The 13,931-nt window shown below is 34.7% G+C and overlaps 1 protein-coding gene across 21 annotated transcripts in view; it reads right to left on the reverse strand.

Moving 5' to 3' along the window:
- ANKRD26 (ankyrin repeat domain containing 26) overlaps positions 1-13,931 on the reverse strand; it is a 124,664-nt gene that overhangs the window by 47,717 nt on the left and 63,016 nt on the right. For all 21 annotated transcript variants that reach the window (XR_008669109.2, XR_008669110.2, XM_063709964.1 and 18 more), the window contains 6 exons: positions 13,636-13,773; positions 11,247-12,203; positions 9,676-9,828; positions 5,735-5,805; positions 5,297-5,390; positions 888-1,000 (listed from right to left, as the gene is read on the reverse strand). Coding sequence is in view for 19 of the 21 variants with exons in the window: in XM_063709964.1 (XP_063566034.1) it covers positions 888-1,000; positions 5,297-5,390; positions 5,735-5,805; positions 9,676-9,828; positions 11,247-12,203; positions 13,636-13,773 (1,526 nt within the window). In the remaining 2 variants the exon portion in view is untranslated. The remainder of the gene's footprint in view (positions 1-887; positions 1,001-5,296; positions 5,391-5,734; positions 5,806-9,675; positions 9,829-11,246; positions 12,204-13,635; positions 13,774-13,931) is intronic.

The following is a 13,931-nucleotide window of genomic DNA, read 5'->3' on the forward strand; positions in this document are numbered from 1 at the left end:
AACAGGCAGAGTTTTAGAAGAAAGGAAATGAGCAGAGAAAGCATGTATAAAGACACAAAGGCTGCTTTCAGAAGAGATCCAGAAATCTTTACTAGCACAACGTTAACAAAGTAAAAGGGATGCCAAACCACGTTAGAGAAAGACAATGAGAGAAAAATAGTAATTAGAATCAGAACAAACGTTAAGTACTCAGCAAATAAATAGAAAAGCAGCCATGTTAGGGGCTTCCAAGGCAATGGGTAACATTCCATTTTTAAATCTGGATAGTAGAAACATGATTGCTCATTTCACTCTTAAATCATACATACCTTTGTATATGTATGAGGCATATATGTTTTAAAACAAACAGAAGTTTAATAACATGTATACCTCAGGTATACATGGGAGATATCCATGGGAAATGAGTAAATTTTCATGATATATTTTATTACCACACACACACACACACACACAAAGAGGCAGAAAGAAAGCATAAGCTAAATCAAGATAATTTTTGATGCTTCCAAAGGATGACACAGATAGGTTTTTAGATATTAAAAGATTTGAATATCTTCTTTGAAGGGAAGGACACTACCAAAGAGAGAAAGATTACCAAAGAGAGTGAAAATATCTTCAGAAATAAAAGTTCAAAGTAAAAGATGAAGAGTGCAGTTGACATTATATGCCAAAGGCATTGTTACTGCTTTCAAAATCATTAAAGAATAAGTGTAATATTTAGGCATTCCAAAAGTTTCAGATTGTGCTGCAACTTTCTAAAACAATTTTAAAAGAGAATAATTTCATTAAGAAAAAGTAGATATTAAATGAATTTATATCTAGTTTTGAACAAAGCAAAATTATATTAAATCAATTAATGGTTAAAGTGATCTGAAATATTAAAATCTTACCCAGTTATCTCTCTTTCTAATTCAACATTTTTCTTCATTTCTTGATCCAAATTACATTCCAGCGACTGTTTTAATTCCGTAAGTTTCTTTAATTGTTCCTTTTCATCTTCAGACTTTGAAACAAAATATTTTCAATTACTTTTAAAACTCTGGAAACATTTTTTTTCTTAAAACTATTATTTCTTATGAGTTCATGAGTAACATATGTTTAGGCATATAAAATGCAGTTTATAAACCTGATGGCAATAAGAACGGATTTGAAAAAACGACTTTTCTTAAAACAGCTCATATTTCTTTTCTGGAATTTAAATTACCAAAATTTGTTAAAAATAGAAGTTTTTATATATAAAATACTAAGTGTTAATGAAAATTCCTTTTTAAAAAGTTATTTTAGATGTATGTTCTCATTTCTAAAGTTGCTCTAGAAACACTGTCATCAGTAGTTCAAGATATTCCAGTTTTTGTTAAATCAAATCTTACTAAGAAAATTTTTAGAAAACTTTCATCTGGTTCCTGTTACATTTTTTATACTCACCTGACTTCAAGATGAGCTATCTCTCATTCTCTATAAACATTCTTCTATGGGTTTCAATTTTTCCTGTTCTATTAACCATTTCTCTTTAAATAAACTTTTTCTTCTCCACAATAAACAAAAACATAACTTTTGCCTGATTCTTGTGGCTTTTTTAATCAACCTGTTTTTCCATTGGACTCTTTTTTGTTTGTTTGTTTGTTTGTCTGTGACAGGGTCTCACTCTGTCAACCAAGCTGGAGTGCAATGGTGTAATCATAGTTCACTCTAGCCTTGAACTCCAGGGCTCAAGCAATCCTCCCACCTCAGCCTCCTCAGTAGCTAGGATAACAGGCATGCACCACCACATCGGCTAATTTATTTCATATTTTTTAGAGACAGAGTTTTGCTATGCTGCCCAGGCTGGTCTCGATTCCTAGTCTGAAGCGATTCTCCTGCCTCAACCTCCTAAAGCACTGGGATTACAGGTGTCAGCCACTGTGCTCATCAGACTCTAATATTTTTTAATACATGGTCTCATCTAGAGATCTACTTTTTCATCACTTGTCTTCTTTTATACTAAAATCTAATTTTTAGTCTTATAATTCTCATTTTAAAATTCTGAAAGTCATCAAGGCCCTATTTTTTAGTCTTTAATCTGCTTTACTTCTCAGCAGCAACTAACAGTGACCATATCCTCCCCTAGGCGTCTCTGACCTCACTTCATTTCTAAATGCAGCAACCCTTCATGCTGAGTCCTGTCCCCTTCCATTCCTCTTTTTTAAATTCTCTAAGAGCTCCTTAAATCTCAAGGCTTCATCCCAGATTCCCTAATCTAGATTTCCAGCCCAGACCTCTTTCCTGAGGTCTCTTCCTTCTGTTTCACTTCTCATAAACCATATTCTCAACCACTCACTCATAAACCATTACTTGGCGCAGATTCCTTTTGTAGGTAGCTAATCTTGTACATTTTATGTTGATTCTTATTGGTGTTATTTTGAGTGTAGTGTTATTTTCTCATCTTGGGTGGGCACACTCACCCTTAGGATGTTGACCAGCATACTTTGTCTTTGTTTTTTTTCATAATGCAAAACTTTTCCACAAGGGTCAGATTATTGATTGTTTGCCTTTGCTTTCTTTTGACTAATTCCCTTTTCCATAAAGACATGAGATGAGAACCTTCTGGAAAAGTTAGGGGCTATTGATGAGTTGGTTGAAAGCGGTCTCTGTTAAATTTTCGATTCACAGTGTACATTTCAAAGTGACTAATAATTATATGCCATATTCCTAACTCATTTCTATGGGAATCTACAGAAAATCCCCCATTATTTTTGAATAAGCTTAGCAGGTTTTGAGTACTTTTACTAAATTTTCCATTTCTGAGATGTTGATATATTCCTGGATGACATCCATATAAGGGGATGTCCCCCACACTCTCATTCACAGGAGACTTCATATCAATATATTGTCATGTCACTTGTGTGAAAAGGATGCCAATAAAGTAGGACTAACACATGAAATCTAGAAAAAAAACTTGTCAATGTTTCTTCTGATAGGTATATCTGTATAGGAGAGTCGCATAAATCTTCCTGTTGTGACTTAAAGAAACTCATTAGTAGAAGCATCAACCTCATTGCTCCACTTTAGTATTTACAATGCAACCTTCTGATCTTCATTTCTACACAGGAAAGCGTGAATGACCAGAGAATCCTGTTCTGCTTGTTAAACATCAAGCAGAACATCAATAAATAATCACTAAATTGGTACATCAATAAATTGGTATTGTGGATTACACGGCCATCCTTTCTGAGACTGGACTGTTAAGGTTTTGGTTTTTTTTAGTTTTTTTTTTTGAGATGGAGTCTCGCTCTGTCACCCAATAGCGCAATCTCATCTCACTGTAACCTCCACCTCCTGGGTTCAAGCGATTCTCCTACCTCAGCCTCCTGAGTAGTAGGATTACAGGGGCCTGCCATCAAGCCTGGCTAATTTTTGTATTTACAGTAGAGACAGGGTTTTGCCATGTTGGCCAGGCTGGTCTCAAACTCCTAACCTCAGGTGATCCACCCGCCTCGGCCTCCCAAAGTGCTGGAATTACAAGCATGAGCCACTGCGCCTGACAGGAACTGTTAAGGTTTTGAAAGACTGATGAACACAGATAAATGGGAAAAAAAGTTTCTGAATCTGCAATGCTAGGAGCACTGTGTTATTCTGTGATGTCCTGCTGGAGCAGCCATTTCTACTTTTTCACAGGTTTTTCTTTTTTAAAATCCAAAGAGAAAAACACATTACTTTGGGGGAAAAGAATGCTTGTATAATGACATAGTATCCATTCTTGATGAGGAATAAAAACTACCATGTTAAAAGCAATTCATTCTGAAATTCTCACTGAAGGGTTTAGATTATAAAAGAAATTCAGAATTGTAGATCAAATCACTACTCAAATTTCTTAAAATTTCAAAAGATATTACAAATATTAGCAGAGACTCAGACAATTGTACACCATATCCATAGCAGCATTATTCACAATAAGCAAAAGGCAGAAATAATCCGAATGTCCATCAATGGATGAGTGAACAAACAAAATGTATATAAAAAACACTGTTTTTAGGCTATCATAATCTTTTTTATTAAAATCTTACTACCAAACTCATTAATGTTATGAATTCAGTCAACTTCTATAAAGTCAAGAGGACTTGCACTACTAGTAGCAAGTAGTATTACCATGAATACAATAAATATTTTTATCAATAAGGATTTTCATATTATCTAAAATATTCTTACATACAGATAGTCCCCAACTTACAATAGTCCAACTTACAATTTTTCAACTTTAAGAGTGTGTGAAACCACTACAATTTGGATTTACTTACCATGGGTCAACTTATTAATACAATTTTTTGACTTTATAATGGCGTGAAACCATCACAATTTCAACATACTTCAGATTTTGAATTTTATATTTTCCCAGGCTAGCAATATGTGGTATATGAGATATCCAATACTTATTAAAAGATAGACTTTGTGTTAGATGATTTTGTCCAACTGTAGGCTAATGTAAGTGTTCAGAGCAGGTTTAAGATAGGCTAGGCTCAGCTATGATGTTCAGTAGGTGTATTAAATTTCACCTTATAATATTTTCAACTTACAATGTGTTTATGAGGATGTAATCCCATCATAAGTGGAGGAACATCTGAAAATTTGAAATCCAAAATGTTCCAAAATCTGAAACTCTTGAGAGTGGACAGGATGCCACAAGTGGAAAATTCCACACCTGACCTCATGTGACATGTCACAGTGAAAACACAGTCAAAACTCTGTTTCATGCATAAAATTATTTTTAAAATATTCATAAAAGTGGCCGGGCACTGTGGCTCATGCCTGTAATCCCAGCACTTTGGGAGGCTGAGGCAGGCGGATCTTGAGGTCAGGAGATCGAGACTATTCTGGCTAACACGGTGAAACCCTGTCTCTACTAAAAATACAAAAAAATTAACCGGGTGTGGTGGCGGGCTCCTGTAGTCCCAGCTACTCGGGAGGCTGAGGCAGAAGAATGGCGTGAACCCGGGAGGCAGAGCTGAGATCGCACCACTGCACTCCAGCCTGGGCGACAGAGCGAGGCTCCATCTCAAAAAAAAAAAAAAAAAAAAAAATTACATAAAAGTAACTTCAGGCTACATATATAAGGTATATACGAAAAATCAATGAGTTTCATGTTAGGCTTGGGTCCTGTCTCCAAGATATCTCATTATGTATGTACAAATATTCCAAAATAAAAAAAAATCCAAAATCTGAAACACTTCTCGTCTCAAGCATTTTAAATAAGGGATACTCAACTTGTCCTACTAAAGCAATAAGATTCCTTTTCAGTACGACAGAAATTAAGTGGCTGACTTACCAAATTTGCATTTAACAGGTTTTTCTGAAGCTCCTCAATTTTGTCCATTTGCTTTTTGATTGTAACTTTTAACTTGGCATTATCTTTTTCAAGCCTGAAATGTATATTTTAAAATAATTATTCTCACAGATAAATTTTTAAAATACTGTGTAATTTCTTAGCAAACACCTGAAGGCATAATTACATAAATTCTTAAAGATTTCAAAAGTACGTGATTTGGCAACTCTATCGTTTTTCTAGTTGTGGTTTGTGGATAATGCACAAAATTCTAGGATAATATAAAAAAATCCGCATTTCAAAATTGCTTAATGCTGAAATTTTTCCTTGACTTCACACAGATGTACTTATGATCATTCATAGCTGATATAATTCTCATACTACACTGCTTATTTGCTCTATAAATAATCATGTTTTTCTGTGTGCTGCTTTAAATTTTACTTTTGCTTGTGATCTTGCATCTTCTCAGCACATCTGACAGCTTCTGTATGTCGATCCTGTGCTTCTTGCAACTAAAACAAAGAATAAAAAAAACCCACTTTACTAATAATCTAGTACACATCTGTCCATTACCTGTTTTTGTAACTAAACCTTATTGGAACACAGTCATACCCCTTCAATATGCATATTGTTTATGGCTACTTTTGTGCTGTGACTGTAGAGCTGATCTGTTGCAGCAGGTGGTATCTATGGCTCCCAAAGCCTAAAATAATACTATCTGGCCCTTTACAGAAAAGTTTATCAACTTGTGTTCTAGAACTAAAACATATTACTCTTGTTTTCAAACTATATTTTATCAGATAAATACTCAAATTTACAAACTTGGTAAAATGGAGAAAGATAGGAAATTACCTTACGGTAAGCATTTATATTTTCACATTCCAAGCACCACCACATGAACTATAAGTTTAAATATTTATAGATGTGAATGACCATGGCAATGCCAGTGATTATAAAAATTAACATGATGACATGTTAGGTGACAACTAGATATTTCATGAAATTGAGAGGCAGTATCCACACAGAAGCTGGGATGGCCAGGTGGGAATCCCAACTCCACCAGTTACCAGCTGTGTGACCTTGAGCAAATTAACATTCAGTGTCTCAATTTCTTCAGTGGTAAAATAGAAACAGAGACAGTAATACTATTACTTCACTGGGATGGTAAGAAGATTCAGTCAAGGAATATATACATAAAGTACTTAGATGAGTACATGGCATATAGTGAGCTATATATAATATTTGCTGTTTGTGTGATTCTTTTTACTGTATTTTATGTTCTAATAAAATTGTATATTTTAGGCAGATGGCATGCCAATGGAAGTGGTCTACTATAGCTGCACTGAATCATTCTTCACACCACTGAAAGTGAAAGCAAATGGGGAGCATGAGGCCCAGAATACACCCCTAGTACTTCACAGAGCTTTCACCAATTCCACTAAGCTGACAGTACTTTAAACAATTATAGATTACTTTCTCTCTGCTCTACTCAGTGGGCAATGACCACAATGCAAACAGCACCTCCTGGAATGAGTAATACATAACTTACATGGCCATCAGAGCACTGGACTGAAAACACTGGACTCTGCTGCGAAACAAGGTTCCCAAATCAAGTCATTTGCAACAACTGTCTATGCTGAGCTGCTTTAGCAAGCACTCTGGTGGGCTTAAGGCTAAGGTTATGTCGTACGGCGTAGGAGAAAAGCTGCCGCCAGAGCTCTTTGGGTGGGAAAGTGGTATGAATCTACGGATCCCAGCTCTGGCTACGTAATAAAGAAACAGAAATGCAGATTTCTTTACAGGGTGAAAAACATGAGCATTTGATTGAATAACTTTCCTTTACTAGATTAAGTGGTTTCTACTTATATTTAATTACTTAAAATATATTTAGAATAACCACCTATGTTAGCTGTGGCCTTGTAAAAAAATAAAATAATAAAAATAGAATAAAAGCTTTATTATATCAACGTCTCAAAGAAGAAATTCTTAGTATAATATAAAGTAATTTTAACCTAACAATTGCTAAGCTAAAATATTTTCAATTTATACAAGGATAGGTGACAGGCATATCAGATATTATTCACCTCGTAGGCAAATTTATAATTAGACAAGTTTCTCTCTTATGAAAAAAAAAAAATGAAGTTAAATTAAGGGCAAATTGTTCTACACAGACTAGACAAAGAGTGCTAAAATGTGAGGTCAATGAGATCCAGAACAGTCAGAGAAAGCTTCCGAAAGGAGGGGGAATTGTGTGCCAGGTCTGAATGAATGAGGCTAGATGAACAGAAACTGCAAAGGCAGGAAGAACAGCAGGAGTAAAGCAGAGAGATGGTGAAAGCAGCCTGATTAACTCTGAAGATAAAATCCAGTGGCAGGAGAATAAAAACATATGTCTTATAAATGAATGTTCATCGCAGCATTATTTACAGTAGCCAAAAAGTAGAAACAATCTAGAGGCCCATCCGCTGATGAATGGATAACTGGTATAGCCATACAATAGAATATTATTAGACAATAAAAAGAAATGAAGTACTGATATGTGCTACAACACAGATGAACCCCAAAAACATGCTAAGTAAAAGAAGCCACTCATAAAAGACTGCATATTGTATGACTCTATTTATATGAAATGTTCAGAACAGGCAAATTTAAGGAGACAAAAAGTAGATGGTGGTTGCCTAGGACTGGAGAAGGTGGAGGGACATGGACAGGGATGGTGGTGATGGTTAAGGGATGTGGGGTTTCTTTTCAGGGTGATAACAATGTTCTAAAATTGACTGTGGTGATGGTTACACAACTCTGTAAATTATCTAAGAGACACTGAATTGTACACCTTAAATGAGTGAACTGTATGGTATATAAATTATATCTCAATAATGTTCTTTAAAAATCCAGTGGAGGGATCTAGATAATTTTCTTAATTCTCTAGTTTAGATGTACATGCTATACATAATCTAAATATTTCTATGTTTTTATAATATATTTTAAATGAAAGGAAAATGAAGGAAATGCCTATTTCAAATAGTTTATAAATTAACCTAAAACATTTGCATTTTGGAGAAAAGTTAATGGCCTTTCTGTACAAATTAATTTGAAATTCACAAAATAAATCAACACAGACTCTGTATCCATTCACAAAAGTGAAAATAAGAAATAAGACAATTTTCTGGAACATTCCATTAAACATTATCCTCTAACTTAATCTGGCTTGCCATGACAATAGAAAAATCACTATAAAATACTGTTTAACAGGAAAAAACTCTCTCAACTTCCATGAGGAATGATGTATAATTCTCAACTTTCCTAAGACTAAATATTATTTTTAAAAATGTGCAATTATAAGAAAAAATGGCAGAATGAAAGAGTTTAATAAACAAGATGGGTGCGGTGGCTCACATCTGTAATCCTAGCACTTTGGGAGGCCCAGGCAGGTGGAACACCTGAGGTCAGGAATTCGAGACCAGCCTGGCCAACATGGTGAAACCCCATCTCTATTAAAAATACAAAAATTAGGCCAGGCGCGGTGGCTCACACCTGTAATCACAGTACTCTGGGAGGCCGAGGAGGGTGGATCACCTGAGGTTAGGAGTTTGAGACCAGCCTGGCTAACATGGCAAAACCCTATCTCTAACTGTAAATACAAAAATTAGCCAGGCGTGGTGGTGGGCGCCTGTAATCCCAGCTACTCAGGAGGCTGAGGCAGGAGAATTGCTTGAACCCAGGAGGCGGAGGTTGCAGTGAGCCAAAATCATGCCACTGCACGCCAGCCTGGGCTACAGAGCGAGACTCTGTCTCAAAAAAAAAAAAAAAAAAAAAAACAAAAATTAGCTGGGCATGCTGGCACACACCTATAATGCCAGCTACTCGGGAGGCTGAGGCAAAAGAATCTCTTGAACTGGGGAGATGAAGGTTGCAGTGAGCTGAGACAGTGCCACTGTACTCCAGCCTGGGCAACACAGTGAGACTCTGTCTCAAAAAAAAACAAATAAATAAAGAAGCAAGTGTATTATAAAGACAATAAAATTTAGACCATCCTGGCTAACACGGTGAAACCTCGTCTCTACTAAAAAAAAACACAAAAAATTAGCCAGGTGTGGTGGTAGGTGCCTGTAGTCCCAGCTACTCGGGAGGCTGAGGCAGGAGAATGGCGTGAGCCTGGGAGGTGGGGCTTGCACTGAGCCGAGATCGCGCCACTGTGCCACTGCACTCCAGCCTGGGCAATAGAGCGAGACTCCATCTCAAAAAAAAAAAAAAGATAATAAAATTTAAATTAGTTATAATGAAAACACAAAAGAAGGCTACCCACTAAATTAGTATGATAAAACACTATATATTTAACCAGTTATAGATTAACTGTTTGACATGTTAAATTTCATACATACTTGATTTCTGATTTGACCTAATTTCTTCTTTAAATCCTGTGTCTCATCTTCTAAATTAATACGATAACGTGACGTAACCTCCAGTGAAGCCTCTGACATAGATTGTTTTTTTAGGGTATCAGCTAGTTCTTGTTGAAGTTGTCTCACAACAACCTGATAAGACATTTTGTTACTGATTTTATAAATCACCTTATTATTAAGTTATGTTAAAAAATAAATTATGTTAACAATATTTAACTATGACATATACAACTTAAAAAATATTACCACATACATTGATTCACCTTCTTGTCCTCATATGTACACATTCCTGTTTATTACTGAATTCAGTTAAGGACACAGGTGTTCTCTTCCTGCCAATTAGGTATGACGTTACTTAGACAACAGATTCAGCCCATTATTCATTCATCCCCCCATGAATTTACACTGCTTAACAATCTACTGAAGTCTCAAAATAGTTATGTGAGTGGAACGGGTAGTGATTAATTGTACCCTATGGAACATTTTTGCTCTTTTTTATTAGAACATCAAATCAACTTCAGAGCTCCTCAGATACTTAATTGCTTGCTCAAATTATTCCAGTAGACTCCTATCTCAGAATACAGGTAAATTCCAATGGCCTTAGAGGCCCTAGGTAACCTGGCCTCCACTTGCCTCCCTGACCTCGGCTGCTATGACTCTCCCCTACTCACTCCATTCTTGCTGCCTGTGCATCCTGCCACCCCTCATTAGTGTGAAAATGGTGGTCCAATGCCAAACTAATAAATCACAAATCGCTACACTTACTTATCTTTATACTGAACAAAGTTATACCCAAATGATAGTCATTGGGCACTGAAATGAAAATTATGAGCAAATTATTTGCTCATAATATATTCAAAGTAAATTATAAATACCACTGGGGAGATTAAATCAAATATGGTTGCTAAAATTCACATTTGTCCCAAATTATGGTTTAATAAAAAGTACATGCTTTAAAGAATTGAGAGATCATAACAATATGTAATTTGAGATTGAAATATTTTTAGACAAGTCAAATTGACAAGAATAAAAATAAAATCACATCAACTGAAATATATAAAAAGCTACTGACAGAAAAGTATTAAGAGATATAGCAATATACTTCAGTTTATCTGGAAATCTGGAATTAACTGTCAAAATAACACACTTAATTGAAACTTAACTTCAAAATACTCATTTCAGGTATGAGCATTTCCATTTATCTGTTTCATGGTGGCAGACAAATGGAAATGTTCTTAAGATGTGGCAACATAAAGACACTAAAATTATTACTTCAGCAGTAAAAGACTACATTATTCACATTAGTTTACTATTCATACTAGTCTATAACAATTCACAACTTAAAACTCAAAATTTCATAGATGATACAATATCTTTACTCAAAGTAAAGCATCTCTCAGCTCTTTTATTTGCTGAAAACAAGGGATGTTTCTAAACTGATAGAGTAAATAAGCTTATCTATTTATTTTTATAGTTAACTACATAACTATATATTATTCTAAATTTTATTTCAGGAGGTTTGACAAATATTTATCCTTCTTGATACTTACTTCTCTTTCTGCCTTTTCATTTTCATATTGATACTGTCTTTCTTTTAAGTGATTACATTCACTGATTAACTCCTTATTTCTTTCTTCTAGCAGAAGACTTTGCTTTTCGCTCTCAGCTTGAAGTTTTTGCACAATAGCATGAAACTGGTCTTGGATATTAATCACTGTCTTCTCTTTATTGTCAGCCTTGTTGTGGGCATCATCCAGTTGTTGTCGAAGCAACATATTCTCACTTTGCAGCTGAGACAATCTCTCCTCTACAGACTCCTGCTTTCCAATGTATTTATTCACTTTAACTTGTTCATTTTGATACTTTTGTTCCATTTCCTTCATTTGACACTGTGTTTGGCTTAGGTCCTTTTGTACCCGTTCTAAACCCAAAGTCTTTTCTCTGAGGGCATCTCTCGTGTGATGGAACTCAATTTCTAGGCTATTGAGTTTACTTTCAGTTTTAAATAGTTGTTGAGAAAGAATCTCATTGTTATCTTTTAGGTTAGACACATCAAAATTCATTTTGTCCTGTAAACGAGAACACTCATCTCTTGCTCTCTGGAAAGCAAGTTCTAGTTCTCTTTTTGATGTCTCACTTTGATCACGATCATGTATAGCAGCAGCCAATCTAGAATGGTATGATTCAACTTCTGCTTCCAGTCTTTCCTTGCTTTGCTTTTCATTCTCCAGTTTAGAATTTAGCATTGCATTCTCAGCTGTCAGAACACTAAGCCGTCCATTATACTGGGATATTGTTTGTGTTAATGTTTCCTCATTCTGTTTTATAGTCTTCTGAAGGTCTTCATTCTTTTCTTTTACAGTTTTAAGGTCCTCAAAACATTTCTTTTCTTTTTCCTGGTTTTGATTTTTTATTGTGTCTATTTCTAGTCTTAGCATAGCAATTTCTTCCTGCAACATGCTATTTTTATGCAATAGGTCTTTTTCTTCTTCATGACTATGAGAATTCTAAGTAAAACAAAGGAAACTTTGAGCTAGCACCCAAGAAAATGACAGATCATGATTTCCTCTGAAATTAAAGAATAAACTGTACATTTTACAATAAAGGGTTGCAATAAGTGTATATCCAATTGAAAAAAAAAAGTTGGATCAAAACTCAAACCGTATAGAGCATAAACTCCCAAAAGTTCAAAAATTTATTTGAAGACAATTAATCCATGAAAGTAAAAAAGAAACCACTAGAAAATTTTTAAGAATCTCAGAATTGGAAAGGCCTTTTACTGAAGTACATCAAATTCAAAAGCATAAAAGATTAATAATTTGACCACATTAAAAAATTGGGTTTATACTCTGATATCTAACCCATACACCAACCCATAGTAAGAGCCTTGGCTCTACATATATTTGGACAGACGAAATTTCCTGAAGTTTTTCAAGTTCCTTTTTTCTGAGAATATTCTATAGATACTCTACTTTTCTCACATCTTTATAGTCAGTTATCAATTATGTTTATTGATGAATAATAAATCTAGGCATTGTACTAAGCACTTCTACATATATCAATGAACTCATTTAGTATCACAATTTTGAAAAGGAAAAGTTAAAAAAAAAAAGCAGCTCTATAATTTTCCCTGGGTCTTCTGACTCTATTTATAGTGTTCTTTCACTAAATCAGTTATTTCTGTGGTTTAAATATTTAAATACAAAAGAAGCCTTTTATTTTACAACACTAATGGTAAATAGGACAAAATTTGTAGAGTTCCTCTTAGAAAATCACGAGATTATTTGTTGTCGCAATAACTTTTGTTTCCTCTTCATAATGTTTGAAAACGTAATAATGTGAAACAGGGAGAAATACGCTGAACTGTTTTACTAGGAACAAAATACTTATCACTAAATTATCACTAACTATATATCATGGCATATCATTGTTTCAAAAGCTCTTTGTACCAAAATAAGATACTACTTGCAGTAAACCATTACTCTTCTCAACAGTGAGAAGAATAACGTCCAAAATATGTCACTGAACTGGCTGTACTTTTCCTCCCTTCCTATGGGTAGAAGCAATAAACTAACCTCTCCATTAGTATATCAAGGTGATGAAATCACTTCCAAAATCTCAAGCATCTATTGTTAGTAGCAAGGGTTTTGAGATTGTGGAAAGACCATCAATTCCTACGGAAGATATTATTAAAAGCTTCTCCTTTGGATGAGGCCATTCTGAATGTCATTACTTGACTGCTGCAGACAAGTGGAGCTGAATTAAGAACATCACTTCATCCAATGGACCAAAAACACTACCACTACCCCAAGATACACATATATGGTTTAAAAATCCTCGATACTTTCCAAGATGCATATATAGTTGGTTTTTAAAATATATACACATATAAATACATATACACACATATTTGAAAATGACTAAAGGAAATAGAAATACCTCAGAATTCATTTTCTTTTGAGCCATTTCAATCTCCTTTTGTTTGGAAAGGTGATTGGTCAGAATTCCATCTTGTAACATTCTGGCATTCTGTTCTCGAGAAAGTTGCCTCTGAGCGTCATTTCGCTCTTGAACGACCTAGAGATACATTAAGTTTTAGGTCTATTAGCATTTTGTAAAAGTCTAAAAGGTTAACAAGAGCAGAATTTTAAAACAAAAAACGTATAAAAAGGAAATAGCACATTAAAATGCAAGAACCTTTATTACTCAAGAATTACTCAAATTTTAATCACCTA

The sequence above is a fragment of the Gorilla gorilla genome, chromosome 8 (genome assembly GCF_029281585.2).
Source record: "Gorilla gorilla gorilla isolate KB3781 chromosome 8, NHGRI_mGorGor1-v2.1_pri, whole genome shotgun sequence".
NCBI classification, from domain to species: domain Eukaryota; kingdom Metazoa; phylum Chordata; class Mammalia; order Primates; family Hominidae; genus Gorilla; species Gorilla gorilla.